Raw genomic sequence first — 18,113 nt, forward strand, 5'->3', positions numbered from 1 at the left:
AAAATTTAAAAATAAATTAAAAATAATTATTTAATATAAAAATATAATAAATTAGAACAATTTAATTTAATAAACACAATGTTTAAAATAAAACTAATTTTAAAAATAAGTTTATTTTAAAAAATAATATATATTACATAAATTTAATCATTTCTTTACAAATTTAATTCTGCATATAATATCATTAATTTTTTTAATTTAGATTTTATTGAAACGTTTTTTGACTTATTCTATCATTTTTTAATATATATATAAGTGAACCATATAAAACCAGTTTTAAAGCGAGATGGATACAGAACAATACAGAATGGATACAGAATAAAACTTTTTAAATCAATGGCTTTTAAAAAAAAAAATAAATAAATTGAATTATAATAATTTCTTTTTTTATTTTTACAAGATATATGTAAATAAATAAATAATGTAATTTATTAAAAAAACTTTCAAGACTGAATGTATAATTTAATTTTTTTATTTTCATTAAAAATAGATTATAAATACTTATATTTAAAATACCATTTTGAAATATGCATTTGGATATTGCATATTAACACATTTATTTCGTTTACCTTTAAAGATGATAGATTAAATTACTTCTTCACCTTCACAGAAGTCACTTGATACCACAAAGCATCAGTCATGACATTAAGAAATAAGAATAAATAAGAACAGAATATCAAACACTATATTCATATAAATATTTGCATATTCATTATCAATATTACGACATATCAATAAAAAGATAAATGATATTTTTAAATGATAAATGATAAATGATGAAAAAACATCTTAATTTTTTCATATTTTTTGATTCTTAATAGTATGCTAAAATACACAAAGCAACATAGAAGACAAATAAAAAATTTATATTATTTTTTTAAATATAATTTTTATAGAAATACAATTTTTAAAATATGTAGATTTACCTTTCAGATGTACAAGGAATTTCTTCCGCATAAACATCAGCACGTGTGGTTATCGTTCCGTTTCTCATCGTACCGTGGTTGTCGCATAACAAAAAAGGAAGTAGTGTTGATCCTGAAATTTAGTTGTCGTTGACGTTTCGATTATTTCTGATCACATTTCGCGTGAAGTCATCTTCTTACTTTGTCTTATTAGATCATGCATATTGTTTGGCGCTATATGTTCAAGGTTTTTCTCATGCAATCATTATTTTTTTATTTTACGATTTTTTAATTATCATGTCATTTTTAAAAATCTTTTCACTTTAATTAATCTTTTATATTATATATTTTATATTAATCTCAAAATATTGTTATAAATGTCATATTATTTTATTAAGTATTAAATATAACGATATTAAAGATTTTTTTATATAGAATAAGCATATATAGATATATGTAATATATTATTTTATCACATAAATCATTTTAAAGCAAAAACTTTTTAACATTTAAAAAAAAAAAAAAAAGAATTTTATTATTGTGAAGATTACAATTAAAATATATTTTGCTTGCACTGTAAATATTAATACACTATAATAATGCACAATAACTTAACCTCTCCCATCACTTCAGTGGCTCAAGAGCGACTAATAGTAATAAATATTCTGCTCTGCTGTGGAAATATGAACTACTGCCATTGGTAGAGACGAATAAAAATGAAATGAATTTAAATATTCTTAAGAAACATTTTAATATTAATAAATAAAGAGATATTAATAAACAATATGTTTTTTTTACTTTAAGAAATAAATTTAATATTAAAAATAAAAAATTAAATTTATTAGAAATTTGAAATTAAATATTAAAAATTATAATAAAAAGAAAAAAATTACAGTTTTATAATTTATCATATAAATTTTAATTTTGAAAATTTATTAATTTTCCAAATTAATAAAATAATAACTTAAAATTTTAAATTAGTATAAATATGTAACAGTTGTATTTATATTGTATTAATTTTAAATATTAAAAGACTAATAATTACAATTTAATGATAAGTTTTTCATTATTTAAAACTTTAATATTGTTTACAAAATTACAAAAATTATTATTAAAATAGATATTAATTGCGCATGCGTGGAAAATTTTATAATGGTATCATTCTTTCTTATAATTGCGTCGTTTGTGGCATAGAAAACGCTTTCATTTACGGCTTTTGATTGGAGTTAAATTTTACAACTTACTATTTTTTTATGTTTGAGTAATTATTATTAATAGTAGAGCGTCATTAAAAGAAGGGAGAAAGTAAGAAAAAATTGAATATGGGTCGCTATAGAAGGTAAGCCATATATGTATAGATATGTGAAAATGCATGTTATCAATATGTTCAATGTTCAGCACTAATATCACATATTTGAAGTGAATATATTTGAATAGCAACTGTTCATGCAGTACAGTAGAAAAAATTATATGTAAAATGAGAAATAAGACTATAAAACTAAGAAGAGATTTTAAAGCATTTATATTTTTACAGCCATTATAACCTTCCGCATGTTTTTGATATAGCTTCAAAAAAATTTATATATATATATATATATATATATATATACATATAAAATTTAAAATAATTTGAATTTTTAAAATTAATGATAAAATAAAAATGTTACATATTTTAAATAAATTAATTAAATAAAATTGCTATAGATTTAATATATTTTAAAAAAGTATAATAAAGTATAAATATAAATATTTTAAAAAATATATATTATGTTAGAAATAGTTAATAAAAATATTTGTATTTTTATTTTTATAAATCAACATGAATTTTTTATTTAAAAAATAACTTATATTTTAAATTTATATTTAAATATTAATAAATATTTTGTATTTTATTTTTTAGTCGTAGTCGTGATAGAGATAGGAGACGTAGATCTCGTAGCAGATCTCGTAGTAGATCACCAAGAGATAGAAGAAATTGGGGTAGCAGTGGAGGCAGAGATCGAGGTGGTGGTAGAAATAGCCGTGGGCAACCTGGAGCAAATTTAAGAAAACCTAGATGGGATTTAAGTCGATTAGAACCTTTTAAAAAAGATTTTTATGTACCACATGAAGCAGTTCAAAACCGTGATCCACGCATAGTTGAACAATACAGAAGTGAAAAAGAAATTACCCTTAAGGGAAAAAATATACCTAATCCTGTATTTACATTTGAAGAAACAGGTTTTCCAGACTATGTTCTGAAAGAAATTAAGTAAGTTCTTTTAAGATAATAAATTTGTTTAAAATTAAAATGTTCCAAATGAATTAGTATTTACAATGTACAATTATTTTACAATAGTGATATTAGAATTTGTTTCTTAAGTTTAGAACAAGTATCCAGTATGCGATGACATATACATTGTCAAGAATACTATCACACAGAACTTAAAACTTGTTTATTCTGGAACTTTTAACTTTCATCAGATCAAGTAAGAACAGAAGTAGAGTTGTTAGGATTTTAAGATAAAAACAGAATAGCAAAACATTAAAATTGATAAAAAAATGATTAAAATAAATATTGAAAAATTTGACTTAAACATTAATGCAAAATGAGATCAATTTGATTTAATAGATTATAAAAGAATTGTTGTTATTTATAATTTTCAGACGACAAGGTTTTACAGAACCTACATCAATACAAGCACAGGGTTGGCCAATTGCTTTAAGTGGAAGAGATATGGTAGGAATTGCATCAACTGGTTCTGGAAAAACACTGTCTTATATACTTCCTGCAATTGTTCATATTAATAGTCAACCTAAATTAGGTCGAAAAGATGGACCTATTGCTTTAGTTTTAGCTCCAACACGAGAGCTTGCACAACAAATTCAGCAAGTTGCTGATGATTTTGGTCATTCCTCTGGCATTAGAAATACATGTTTATATGGTGGAGCACCAAAAGGTGCACAAGCTAGAGATTTAGATGGTGGTGTAGAGATTGTTATAGCTACACCTGGTAGACTGTTAGATTTTCTTGAATCAGGACGTACAAATTTAAAAAGATGTACCTATTTAGTATTAGATGAAGCAGATAGAATGTTAGATATGGGATTTGAGCCTCAAATTAGAAAAATCATAGAACAAATTAGGCCAGATAGACAGACATTAATGTGGTCTGCTACATGGCCTAAAGAAGTAAAAAATTTAGCTGAAGATTTTCTAAAAGATTATGCTCAAATCAATGTTGGATCTCTACAATTAGCTGCAAATCATAATATATTACAAATCATTGATGTATGTCAAGACTATGAAAAAGAAAATAAGTAAGAGATTAAGTATATATTTAAAAAACTATTTATTTATCAAAAAATTATATATTTTTTATTTCTAATATTATTTTTATAGATTGAGTACTCTTTTAAAAGAAATAATGGCAGAAAGTGAAAATAAAACTATTGTATTTATTGAAACAAAGCGCAGAGTAGATGAAATCACAAGAAAAATGAAGAGGGATGGCTGGCCAGCTGTTTGTATACATGGTGATAAGACACAACAAGAAAGAGATTGGGTTTTACAAGGTAAATATTAATTTTATATCACATTTTAATTTATATTACAATCAAAACTGAGTTTTCTTTTCAATTTTTAGATTTTAGATCGGGAAAAGCGCCAATTCTTGTCGCAACAGATGTTGCTGCTCGTGGACTTGGTAAGTAAATGATTGTTATGATAATGTAATAAAATAGAAATAAGAGTATTATTCATCATTTTCCTTTGGTATGGAAAATGAACTATTTTAAATCATATTTCTAGCAGTGAGTTTAATAATTACTATAATATTCTGAATATCTTGTTCTGATAATATTAAAAACATAAATAAATATATATATATTCAAAATATAATATACTTGCTAATTATTAGTATATATCTTTTAAATAGATTTTCTTTTGTTATTGCAATTTGTTTCCTAGAAATGAAATAGTTTTATATTAAGACATACGTGATTCTTATATATGTAATAATCAGAACAAGATTTCATTAATGAACTACTTTATGATTAGAATCAAAATAAAAGAGATTTATCAATTTCTTAATTAGAAACAGTAATCAATATTAATAAATTATATAAATATAAATAAATATTTAAATGATATTTTTCGAGTTCAGTAATTTGGAAATATTAATAAGAAAATACTTAATAAAAACTTTACAAATTAAATTTAAATACATAATATTCTAAATGCATAATGTGGTTCATTTAGCATTTTTAATATGTGTAGTTATTTTGCTTCCTCATTTTTTGCTAAAGGTAATAATTTTTGAATATTATATGAAAGAAATAAAAAAAGAAAGAAATATATTACTCGGCAAGCATTTTTTATTGATTTATGAAGGTGAATAAAAATAATTTACCTAATTAAAAAAAAAAGTAAATGAATTTTAATTACAAACAAACATTTATAAAATTTATATTGAAAATATATAAGATATAATTTTCTTAAAGAATTATATAATTTTATGGGATAATGAAAGGCATCATTTTATATTATTGTATCTACATCATAATTATAATTTGAACTTAAAATTAATCTAATAAAAATGTTTTATGCTTGCCAAAACTTATATAATGATTATAGAAGTTTAAATTATATTTTTTCCCATAAACTCGCTTTCATTGAGATTACCAGAATTTTGTAGAAGATAGTTGATAAAAGAATAAAACAATATGAAAAAAAAAAAAAAAAAAAACAAAAAAAAAAATACTGTAATACAAAATTCATATTGAACACAGGAAAATAATGAGATAAACATATACCTAACGCGGTTGGATCTTTGTTTGTATTGCAGAGGCACATTGCGCGCAGACCCACGCCGGGTAATGCAAAGCAAATTGGGGGTGCCCGCCGCCTGTTTGTTCGGTGGTGCACTAGTTTGCATTGTCTGCGCTGGCTGCGACGCGTGCCTCTATACGTCAATTACGTGAAGGGCCAGTCCGGGCCAAATCGGGATCTACTTTACCTTCTACATACTGGATATCAGTTCTACGCTACGCTGTACGCCATCTGGGCTGGCCAAGTCGTTGTTGCCAGAATAGAATCCCCTGCGCTGGCCGCTCAAGCTAATCAGACCCAACAACGGTCCAATGAGGCGGTGGCATGGTAGCTGATGCCAGAGCCTCTAAGTGTGCCCTGTAGCAACAGAATGGCGGAGGCTGTAGCTGGAGCGAGCGCAAACAGCCAGGCCCTGCCCGTACGTTGCTAGCGACACTCACCCACTGCCTAATTTTAGTATAACAGTAATTTTAAATTAATCGCTATATATATATATATAACTGTATATATCAATAATTACAGTTTCTATATATAATAATTCAGTCAATAATTATACTTTCACCCAGAAAAAGAGCAATTTGACTGTATAGCATTTTTCTTTGATAAAGACTAAGATAGTTTTTGATTAAAGAAATTTCATTCGATAGTGAAATATTGTACAATTATTAATTTAGAAGATGTAATTAAATATTGATCATAATTATAATAATCATAAATCAAAAATTAATTATATTTATTTATTATATATTTATTATATTTGATTTATTTATATTTAAAAATTTCTCACAAAAATTTCAATTAAATTTAAATATCTTCTTTATTAAGAATTGGTCAACATTTCATTTGATCAAAAATGTCTTAGATTTTTATAAAGATGTAGTATAGCTCAAATAGCATTTTTCTAAGGGTTTCAATATGTATACTTTTTTGCATATATATATATATAACAAAATGTTTTGTAAGATGTGATATACTAAAACATATGAGAAATTCTTGAATTAAAACAAGTTATTCCTTATATTTTTTGTGATCATTATTTATCAGCTTTGTAAAATATAATAATATTCTCAAAAATAATTTTATATTTCAAATTATCTTTTATATATATATTATATATAAATTTAAAAGTTGTTAATTAATGGTCACATAATATTATTAAGAACTCTCTTATTCTTAATTTAAGAATTTTTAATATTTTATATAGCGCATATTTTATAAAACATTCTGTACTTGTATATATGCATATATGTACATTTCTATATACATACACATTCTTCTATATACATATCCATTTAAATTTACATTTCCTTTATCCTTATAAATCCTTCATTAATAACTGTCATTACATATTCACATTATATTAACTATTACATTCAATAAAGTTTTTTGTATATCAATTCTGGTTTCATTTTGATATTTTGATATTTTGATATCATTTTGATTTTTTTTTTTTAAGGATATAAATGCATAATATTTATTGTGATAAAAATCAATAAATAATTTCATATATATTTAAATAATGTATATATAAAATAATTAAAATTTTAATAATTTTTCTAAAAAATATATAAAATACTTAAAACAAAAATACTATAAAATATATAAAATATTAAAAAAAAATTAAAAATAAAAATATACAGAAAAAGAAATAATATTTTTATGAATGAGGAACCAGAATTGTTTTTGAACAGAAATTTATTTCAGCATTTTATACTTTCAAAACGCTCTCTAAAAACATAATATTTTTTTTATTACTTTAGTTTTTATTTTATTTTATTATTTAAATAAAATTAGAAATAGATAATTTATTCTTAAAAGAATATAATAAATAAAATACTTTGTAAGATTTAGGTTCGATGTAGATAAGCTATACAATGTAGTTAGTTGCAATTTCTCAGTAGTAACGCTGTATATTCGGCACATTTATTTGTATTTTCAATATTGTACATTCGTATTATGTTATTAGAAATATAAAATGTCGAATCAGACAGCATTACTACAGTGAAATCGCAACAATATCATATTGCTCGTCTATATCAGCTCTTAATGTGTTTTTTTTTTTTTTTTAATTTCATTTTTTAAAACATATATAATCAATGAATTTATAATTATCTTTGGAGAGCGTACTTCAATCTAAAAATTTGTTCAAAATAAATGATTGATATTTAATACAATATTTTATTCGTCTTGCCATAATACTATCTTAACCGATGTCTGTCTGGGAGGCGGATGCTTTTAGTGACCAGTATCTAATACGTATGCTTTATTTCAGACGTTGAAGACGTCAAGTTTGTCATCAATTTTGACTATCCTTCCTGTTCGGAAGATTACGTTCATCGAATCGGTCGAACAGGACGTCGGCAAAAAACTGGTACAGCCTATACCTTTTTTACACCTAATAATTCGAATAAGGCTAACGACCTAATCCAGGTATTAAAAGAAGCGAATCAAGTTATAAATCCAAAGCTATTAGAACTTGCCGATAGTAAAAGTGGTGGATATGGCAGGCATAGAGGTATTTGTATACTTTAACTTGATAAAATAATTTTTTTTTTAACTTTTATCTCATATTATTGCAATTTGCATTTATTGATATAATTAATTGATTTAATATTCTTAGGTGGAAGAAATAGATGGCGATCTCGAGGTGGTCGAAATGGAAAAGATCGTAGCTATTCAAGAAGTAGAAGTCGAAGTCATAGTAGAGAATACAATGGTCGTGGTAATCGTCGAAGTTATAGTCGGAGCTATTCCCGGAGTCGTAGTCCTGTTAGTAATCGTGCAGGTAAGTAATAATAAGTTCATATTATATTATTTACATTTTCATGATTCTACTGAAACAGATTTGCAAATTTTGTATTGTGTAAAAAGATTTGTATGTTTACAGAAGTAATCGGTAAAAGCTATTGGAGCAGCGAAAGATGATCTTCCATGAGCAGTTAATGACCAATTGCATATAATTAATGTTTTTTTTTTTACGTCTCTTTTAAAGAACACACTTAATACACGTCATATAAATTGTAATATTGATATTCCATTAATGTAAACATGTCATATGACGTGTTACGTATAATCTTTGTGCATTACAGATAGATTATATTAGAAATATAATATAAGATGTTTCTAATGAGCGAGTATACTTTCTTAAAATATAATAGAATGATATGATCAACTGATAACACGTATTAGAATATATTGATTTTAAATAAAGTGAAAAATTATTTAACCAAATTATTGAAATCAAAAACTCTGAATAAAATCAAGAATATAATTTGATATTGTATGAATATTTATATATATATATTTCTGTATCCATAGATTTTTTTTTTAATTCACATTTTAATTATATAAGATAAATTTATATAAGAATTTGGAATTATTATATTCACATATAGTATAATATATACGTTTTTTATAAATAGCCGTTGCATATTTGATAATACAAAATAAGGAGCATGTAAACGGCAATGTGACTTTAATTGATGAATGACAACAAATTACTTAAAAAGTCTAGATTAAAAAAAAAAATATCGTATTTACTGATGAATAATTATAGGTACATACATAGTGCTTATTAGCAATTAATTCATATATGTACTTGAGCATTTAAATTCGAAAAAATAATGTACAGTATTTAACAAAAATGTAATAAATAAATTTATTAATTAATTTAAAAAATTATTTACTAATTATCTCCTGTCTTCTCTTTTTTCTATATTTATTATATATTTTTGTTTCTTATTTTTTCAGACAAAAAGATACAAAAATCACATAAAATATCATACTAATTGAATCTTTAAATTCTATTCTTATTTTATGTATAAATTTATAAATCTTAAGTGTTCTTTCTACTCAATTAATGTTAACAAATGTTTATTGAAGAATTTCTTCATCATCTCAACAGTGAAATGATTGGATTTTAAATGAGAAGTTTGTCTATAAGACCATTAGGAAAAAATATTCACATTTTTTTTTTTATTAAATAAATTTATAAAAAAAAAAATCACTTTCACCATTTAGATAATAGAATAAAACTGCACAATATTAAAATGAAAGTTATTTATTATTAGCACAAAAATAATATATAACACATTATTTTAAAAAAACTTCATACACATGTATCTTCATATAATTATTAATATTTACGAACTCTATAAATCAAATTGATGTACGAATGTCAAATTTATTCAATAATTTTTTAAATAAATAATCGAGAAAAAAATCAGACCGCAATCTTGAGTGAAAAGCAGCAAAGATTTATGAATGAACTGTAATACAGGTGGATGGGTCGATAGAGCAGCCCCCCGCAAGATCGCACTAGGCAAGGGCGTAGTAATCGATAGAGTGAGGGTGAAAAAGGATAGAAGCCGGCTCGAAGCAGACGAAGAACAGCGGAGACCGTGGAGGGCAGAGTCCATTCAGTAGAAGCAGCAAGGCTGCTATTGATTGCGTGGGTGGTTAGAGGAGAGATGAGTTACCCCCACTTTCAGCCATTCAGCAGCCGCACTGCTGTGACACGGGGTTAGCGGAGGAGAAGGGGCCTTGAAAGATGGGGAGAGGTAAAACGAAGAAGGGTAGTCCGATTACTGGAATGCCGTGGGTGGCTAACAAGAGAGGGGGTTCCAACCCTGTCTTCGATTATACGCACGAATGCAGGCGCACAACCACTTTGCCCTAAAATTGACATTTAGCCCCATGCTTTTTGAAAAGTTCACACTTTATGTATTTTACGTAAATTTCGTAAATTATATAAATTTTTATACTCGAAATTCGATTATTAATTCGATTACTATTCTGAACGAGTAAGGAATTACATTGAGAAAAATATAAGAAATATTTGCAAAGTTTAAAATTAGCTGTTTTGAAACATCTTTAAAAGCTTAAAGTTTAATATTCTCATAAAATTATATAAAGTTTATTAATTTAAACGTTTGATACTTATATCGACGAAAATTGTCAACAGAAGAGGCATTGTTTATGTTGATTATTCCATCCACATAAGATCTATCTGTTTTGAGACAATAATAATTCTTTATCAAAATACGAAAAAATGAACGATGTTGATAGCGAAATATCCTCCAGTTTCTTTTATTTCGTATCTTGACTTTATATCTTGTCTAACTATGAACAATATATTCATAACAATATAATAAATAGCGAAATATTTGTTTTAGTAAATCATATACTTATTCAGTAACTTATCTTAGTTATTTGAAGCATCAAGTAGTTTAGACTTATAATAGTCAGCCAAAGATTTCCACGTGAATAATTCATTTTATTAATTAATTTAAAAAAAAATAAACGAATACTTTGAAAATAACTAAAACATTTTTTATATAAATTTAGATATATTTAAATTAGATAAATTATTTAAGATTTTATTGTTAAAATTAAGATATCAATTTATGTATAAATTTATAATACACTTATTTTATTAAAAATTAAGAAAAGAATATTGATATTGATTTATTTTGTCAAATAAAAGATCAAAAAATGTTTGATGATGAATTTTTCAATAAATTGAATAATTCAGTGATGCAATTTCTCATTTAGGTTGAGAATACGGACTACAACGATTTTAAGTCCCAGGGAGAAACTTGTTGCGCAGACGAACCGGAACTTATAAGCTTATTCGTAATCTATGACTCTAGCTTTAAAACAGCTTTAATATTTAAAAATTTTCAAATTAAAAATGATTGAATGAATTCTTTTTTAATTGTTTTATTACTTTATTATAGTAAATCTAAATCTATCTTAGTTAAGATATTTAGTATAGAATATTATAATAATTATATATATTAAGAAATTTCAATACATTAATAAAATTAAAAGAATATAGTTTAATGTAATGAAATTATTTTATTTTTATATCGAACAATAAATTCATATTATTCGATAGATAATTAATAAAGTCATTTGTATAGTATATAAGTAAAATAGTTAAAAAGGGATGAAAAAGAAAAAGAATAAAAATAAAAAATCTATTATACAAAAATAATTTCCAAAAGATCAAAAATAATTAAAAATATATCATCTTCATATAATATAATAATATAATTATATAATAATTTTAAATTATCAATTTTATTATATCCATTAGACAAAATATCGAGAGAATAATTTCCAAAAATTATCATTTGTATACACACAAAAAAGAATGCTAAAGAAAAAATAAAAAAATAAAGAGTTATTAAAGAAATTTTTAGAAACGAAATTTTTTGAAACAGTTTACGAATTGACGAAAAGTTTTTTTTGGAATATGAAGAAAAAAGTAGAGAAAAGGAAAAAAGAAAAGAGAGAGGGGGCTAAACAGAGCTCGCGTAGAGGGGCTTGAAACGAATGAAGGGGTGTGTACTGGAAGAGGGGGCAGCAAAGGAAGGCGAATAGTTGCCTCGATGATACCACCTCTCTCAGTTGCTTCTCGGTTTCCGGACTGCGTGGACTGGCAGGTTAGTGAATCCAACTCTCGTTCATTCACCAGTTTCTCTTCGTTCCACTCTTGACCTCCTTCCATCCTTGGCACCCTCTCTGTTTCTCTCTCTCTTTCTCTCACCCTCATTCTCCACTCCGTGTGTCCGCTGACTCCATTCATGCGACTCGTTCTTTGCTCGCTCTCTCGTTCGCTGCTCCCTTTGATTTATCGAAATTCCTAGTGAAAAATGTTCTTCATAATTTCATTGCTTGATTATTGATATCCTGTCAACTGTTAACGATCAGTATTACGTATGTATTTCGTTCTTTTCTTAATTTTTTATTTAATTTTATTACAAATTAAAGACGATATTTTAATCTTTGTCAAGTGTTAATAATTAGAAAAAAATTTGTTACCTAAACGATTTTTATATATTCTCTTTTTCTTTTTAAATTATTGCAAATTTTTTCCTTTTTAATTTATTCTATGGAATAATGGAATAAAAAATTATCTGAGATGAAAAATAAATTTTCATGTTATTATTGATTTTGGAATTCAAAAAAGAAAGCAATCTTTTACATTTCAATCAGTCATATTTGATATGTATGTATTAAGGGAGAAATTGATGAAAAGAGAGAAATGATAGATTCGAGAAACAGCTGTTAGAAATGATAACGAAAAGCAGTTCAGTAATTATTTCTTTAAAAACATAATCAGTAATTCTTCTTTTAAAAAGAGAAAAAAATATGTATGTAGATATTATATATTTAATATTTTTAATACAAATTGTATTTACTTTTACATACGTATTTTTTAAGAATTAAAAGTATGTATAACCAAGAAAATTAAGTAAAATGTTATTATCTTTTTTCATAGTTTGTTTAAATTTTTACGTTTTATTATTAAATATATTGTCAATAAATATCATTTGAATCATTCAATTATTTTTTATAATTTTAATTTATAATAATATCTGTAATAAAAAATATATTAATATGTATTTATATTGAAAAAAGATTTATAAAGAATTAATAAAATTGTTAAAATTAATTAAAAATTATTTAAGTTCTTTTTTAAATATTTTAAATTCTTGCAAATCGATTCTGAGGAATAAATTAAGCAAATAACAATTTAATATTTAATAAAAAATATATTTTTATTCATTGAAATATATATTTTATTAACGACATCAATACAACAATACGATCAAAAAATACGATCAAAATCAAGAAATAAAAAATTATTTTGAATCAGAATAATACTGTTTAATTGAATATCCCATTATATATTGAACTAGAAATGATCAAAGATATAGATGTAAGATTATATTGAAGAAAAGAGAAATATCTCACAATCTGACGACATAAAGAAATCAATTTATATTTAATTATATTCGATTATTATCAAGCAAAGTCAATTAAAAAATTCATACTTTTTAAAGATCTTAAATGTAAAAAGAATAATTAAATAATAATATTAAATAATTGATGCAAAAAAATAGAATTAAGCACGATATTAATTTATAAGTATGAAAATAAAAATTAGAAAAAAGAAATTTGATAACATTGTGTCAAATAAATCTTTTTTAGACGAGTTTCCTATTAGATTTTTAAAGTATATATTATTTATGAGAGTAATTTTATTTATATTGAACTTGATATTGAACTTTCTCAAATATTATTAATCGTAATTGAATTGATTCTTAAAATTGATTTAGTTGCTATTAGTAAGTTAATTATAAAACTTTCTTGGATTAATAGACAGTAGACATTCAATTATAAGTTCCTTTTTACGAAATTAAGTTTTACGAAACGTAAAATTTAATTATTTTCAATATTCGTGCTAATTTTAATTAAGGATTTTCATTAATTCATTAATCGAGAAAACTTTTGGAATTAATCTTTATCTCTTTGAATTTCATTAATACAATTACTGAAAATATATATAATATTTCACAATTCGACTTAAAAGAAAGAACATTCTTTTCGAAAAATAATTCTCTGAAAAATTCATAAAGAATGTTCAAATATTTAATATAATATTAAATTTTTGCAAGTATTTAGAAATATTGTAAAAAAAATATTTTAAAAGTTCAATTTTAATATTTCTATCTAAAGTTTTTCTTCTATCTAAATTTTAAAAGAGTTATTTAAATTATAATTTCGTTACTTGTTAATTTCATAATCTTAAGTATATCAATATTTTTTTGTAACAATGAACGCAAATTCATACAATGAAATATTGTAATAGCCATATCATTATCCTCAATACATCATTTACTCAATACATCTACAATCTATTTATAATCTTTATAAAAATTTCGACGTATCTAGTAATGATAAAATTTTCTATAATAAATAATTAATCTGCAATGAATCTTTTTTCATCTTTCATCTTGAATTTTGAATATGAATTTATATATTTTATTTTCTAGAAAATGCGTACTGTGGCCGTATGGACAGCTTTTGTATTAGCGTACTCAAGCACCCCGTTCGTGACCGGTATACGATACATTGATCCGATCTCGGCACAATCAGGGAACACCGGCGACATTGCCGAGAAGCGCGTTGACCTGACGGAGCCGACATGCGAAGAATTGAGGGCAATGTGGAGGTACACTAAACGACAAAGCAGAGCTGCTAAAACTACTACCGGATACTCTCTTTATCCCGATCCATTTTCATATAACGTGTGGAAATCTTATTCCGAATACTCCAAGCCCAATCTTAATTATCGCGGTAAGATTTTATGGTAGTTGTGCATAGTCCATGCTATTATTATACTGTTTATTTGGAAAAAAGGATAATAGAATTTTGTAAGTAAAAAATTATAGAAAAAAAATTCAGGATATTAAATAAAGAAAATTTGAAATACAAATATTTTTTTCATAAACGTATAATATTCATTAACATATAGTAAGCAATTGTAAATTTAATTAAGATCAAAAAATTTTTTTAATCGAAAAGCTGAATGAAATTTAATATAGATAGTTTTGTATAAAAAAGAAATTTGTAAAAATTAAAAATGAAAGAAGTTGAAAAACTATATATTTCTTTTCTTTTATTAGATCATTACATTTTATATAACTTATTTTTTTCTTAAATATTTATTTTTCATTTAAGATTATTCATTTATATTAAGATATATTCGACGATTATATGAAATCGATATCAATATATGATGATAATCTAAGATAATGCCTGATTTGTTTCATACTTGAACTACTACTGTTCGAAATTAATTAAAGAAACTCATCACCAATTAAAAAAAAAGTATATATCTTTTATAAAAGAAAATAATAAAAAATTATAAAACATTTACAATTTTAATCTATTATAAAAGTCGAATTTTTAATAAAAAAGTTTTTAATAAAAAAATCTTGAATTTACAATATATTTTTCTTATTTTATAAAAAATTATTATATAATTATTAAATAAAACTATCTTTAATTATCGACAATTAATAGACAATTAATAAATAAGATTTATTAATAGATTTTATTTATTCTATTTGATAATGATATGCAGGAAAATTTATGGGAAAACCGCGTAACCGTGCAGGAGGTAGTGCCCCAATTTATGGAAAAATAGTACATAAAGCACCAGCAAGTAGATTAAGAAATGGAATGCGACACTCACCACGACTTTTCAATAAAATCCCGCGCTTTTTCGGAACAATGAATTCTTATCCACCGTTATCAAAAAGTCGTATTAACCCAATAGTTGGTCCCTCTCATTTATCGCAAGCTGGCAGTTTTCAACATTTGAAGGAATTACTTCGTGCTGAACGGGCCCGTGAATTACAGGTGAATAATAAATTATCAGATAAATGATATTAACATATTACAAATGAAATAAATTACATTCAACAAATGTTTTTTTTTCTAAAATTTCTTATTTAATTAAATTAAAGTCTTAAAAAAAATTAATATTATAATATTTGAAAATAAATTCCTTCATATCTTTTTAATGAATGTTGTAAGAAAGAATTCATCTAGTGATTGAAAACTCTTTTATTATTCAAAAATGTAAAAAAAATCTTGATTGATAAGATAGATCGGACAATTTGTAATATGTTAACTATTCATAAAATTAAAGTAATAAATTTTTATGGATAAAAATGAAAGATAAAACAGATAACTTTTAACTTTTTTTCATTGTTAGATAAATGCTAAAAAATTGAAAGATACTCTTTTTAATTTGGAATTTTCTATGATATTTTTTTCTTTATTTAATTAACAATTTTAGGAACAATATAAAGCTGAAGAACTAGCAGAAAAGACATCTACCTTCAAAGATTCTGTAAACAATGAGTATCCTTTCAATATTCAACAATCTCAGAAACAATATCTAAAATCAACACTGGGAATCCCGACGAAAATTAATTATGAATTTGGTCAAGGACGATATGCATCGAATAATGGTCAAATTTGGACAGTGAGTAACAAATGACAATAAAATCTTTATCGCGTTCTATTTATTAAAATTAATGAAGAAACTTATTTTTAGAATAAAATATTTCTCTAATATTTCTTTTAAATTGATACAATTATTTCAATCATTTTATATATTTTATTATGATTATATCAATTTGTAGATTTTAATAATAATGTTATCTTATAAGATTACAACAATTGAACAAATTAAAATTTCATTATATTTTTTTCTAATATTATCATTTAATAATATCAATTTTTCATTAATATTTTAAATAATAAATAAATTCTCCTAACAATAATAATCTACTTACAGAGGAATGGACCCCAGCCTCGCGAATATTTATCGCGTTAATATTTCAAAGGACTATCGATGTCTCCCACACAAACAAAGATACCAACATATCGGTTCTCTTGATATGATCGCATACGACAGGATGTAATTGATTCGGATTTGCTTTTTTGGCAATCTTCGACATCCCAAAATTTACGTAAGCAAACTATTTGCGTTTATATTAACAGTAAGTATCATCGAAAGGGCTTTTCATTTTCGTTGTTTCTCCTCCTCGTTCTCGAAAATTGCTCTTAGGGCTTTCGCTGTCTCGAATTTCGGATCTCTATTCCCTGCGATGCCTCAATTTATTCAACATGTTACTTATGCCCGGATAAATATAAGTCAATAAATGGAAGAAAAGTCGTAAAGAAGAACGACTTGAGTTGGCAATGCTATAATAGAATGTATATTTTCTTAATTCATTTAAACTCGCACAGATTTAATTACCGTGCAAGCCGCCTATATAAAATATTCCAGATATATAAATTTAATATTATATCTCTGAAAATCGCTACAGCGGCGACATAACTTCATATCACTAAGCGGAGAAAACACGAGCAGAATATTGCTAATTTGTTTTTATTTTTTCAATTATAAAATAAATGTATTAATAATGTTGTTTAATATTGTATTTATATATATATATAAAATTGTTTTTCATACAAATAGACTTTTAAGTGAGCAAAGCAGAGAATAATATTATAATTTTTATATCTTTATAAATTGTTTTCTCTTTTTTTTTAATTTATATAAATATAGATAACGAAAAGATTGTAAAAGTATACTCAATTTTTAATTTAAAAAATGAATAATTATTTATATTTTTTTTATATTATTTAAACATTATAATAATCTTAAATATTTTATATAACGATATTATATATTATAATATAATATATTATTTAATATAATATATATTTATATATTTGTTAAAAAATATATAAAATATATTTAATATAAAATTGAAATTAAGTTAGAATTGAAGTAATTCAGAAAAGTTATTTAAAAATCTATTATCTGAATTATATTATTAATATTAATTTAGTTTTTTTGAAAATAATAATAGACAATAGAATATTTATTTAAATTTAAAGTATCGTAAAATCAATTATTACATAATCATTTATCAAATATTTTTTTCATCAGAAACTTTATTTTTCGGATATGAAATCATTTAATAATTAAAATAATAATATAATTGATATTTTTATTTAAT

General features: G+C 24.0%; 3 protein-coding genes across 8 annotated transcripts in view; 2 read left to right on the forward strand and 1 right to left on the reverse strand.

The window, feature by feature from the left end:
• LOC102673818 overlaps positions 1 to 1,549 on the reverse strand; it is a 6,864-nt gene extending 5,315 nt beyond the window's left edge. Inside the window, exons 1-2 of one of the 2 annotated variants that reach the window (XM_006619184.2) lie at positions 1,107 to 1,244; positions 927 to 1,038 (exon numbers count right to left, since the gene is read on the reverse strand). In XM_006619184.2, coding sequence (XP_006619247.1) covers positions 927 to 1,038; positions 1,107 to 1,128 — 134 coding nt within the window. In that variant the 5' untranslated portion in view covers positions 1,129 to 1,244. Of the gene's footprint in view, positions 1 to 926 lie in introns of both variants that reach the window. The other variant, XM_031512182.1, reaches the window with a different exon arrangement.
• A 498-nt stretch (positions 1,550 to 2,047) lies between these two features.
• On the forward strand, positions 2,048 to 9,326 carry LOC102674754 (probable ATP-dependent RNA helicase DDX17). Of its 4 annotated transcripts, none has more exons than XM_031512179.1 (8): positions 2,048 to 2,244; positions 2,806 to 3,156; positions 3,552 to 4,205; positions 4,288 to 4,460; positions 4,532 to 4,591; positions 7,988 to 8,230; positions 8,336 to 8,500; positions 8,587 to 9,326. In XM_031512179.1, the coding sequence occupies exons 1-8, from the start codon at positions 2,228 to 2,230 to the stop codon at positions 8,613 to 8,615; spliced, it is 1,692 nt and encodes a 563-aa protein (XP_031368039.1). In that variant the 5' UTR covers positions 2,048 to 2,227; the 3' UTR covers positions 8,616 to 9,326. The 4 variants fall into 4 exon arrangements, 3 of the variants coding, with proteins under 3 accessions (XP_031368039.1, XP_006619256.1, XP_031368040.1); XM_006619193.2 differs by having other exon boundaries at positions 8,603 to 9,326; XR_004150971.1 differs by lacking the exons at positions 8,336 to 8,500; positions 8,587 to 9,326 and adding an exon at positions 5,732 to 6,133 and having other exon boundaries at positions 7,988 to 8,180.
• A 2,758-nt stretch (positions 9,327 to 12,084) lies between these two features.
• Positions 12,085 to 17,475, forward strand: LOC102675054. 2 transcript variants are annotated; one of them, XM_006619194.2, is made up of 5 exons: positions 12,085 to 12,164; positions 14,562 to 14,865; positions 15,656 to 15,933; positions 16,376 to 16,564; positions 16,880 to 17,475. In XM_006619194.2, exons 1-5 carry the CDS (start codon positions 12,111 to 12,113, stop codon positions 16,916 to 16,918), a joined length of 864 nt encoding a protein of 287 aa, XP_006619257.1. In that variant the 5' UTR covers positions 12,085 to 12,110; the 3' UTR covers positions 16,919 to 17,475. The 2 variants fall into 2 exon arrangements, with proteins under 2 accessions (XP_006619257.1, XP_006619258.1); XM_006619195.2 differs by lacking the exon at positions 12,085 to 12,164 and adding an exon at positions 12,355 to 12,438.
• Positions 17,476 to 18,113: the final 638 nt, after the last annotated feature.

This window comes from Apis dorsata, unplaced genomic scaffold (assembly GCF_000469605.1).
Source record: "Apis dorsata unplaced genomic scaffold, Apis dorsata 1.3 scaffold_397, whole genome shotgun sequence".
Lineage (NCBI taxonomy): Eukaryota > Metazoa > Arthropoda > Insecta > Hymenoptera > Apidae > Apis > Apis dorsata.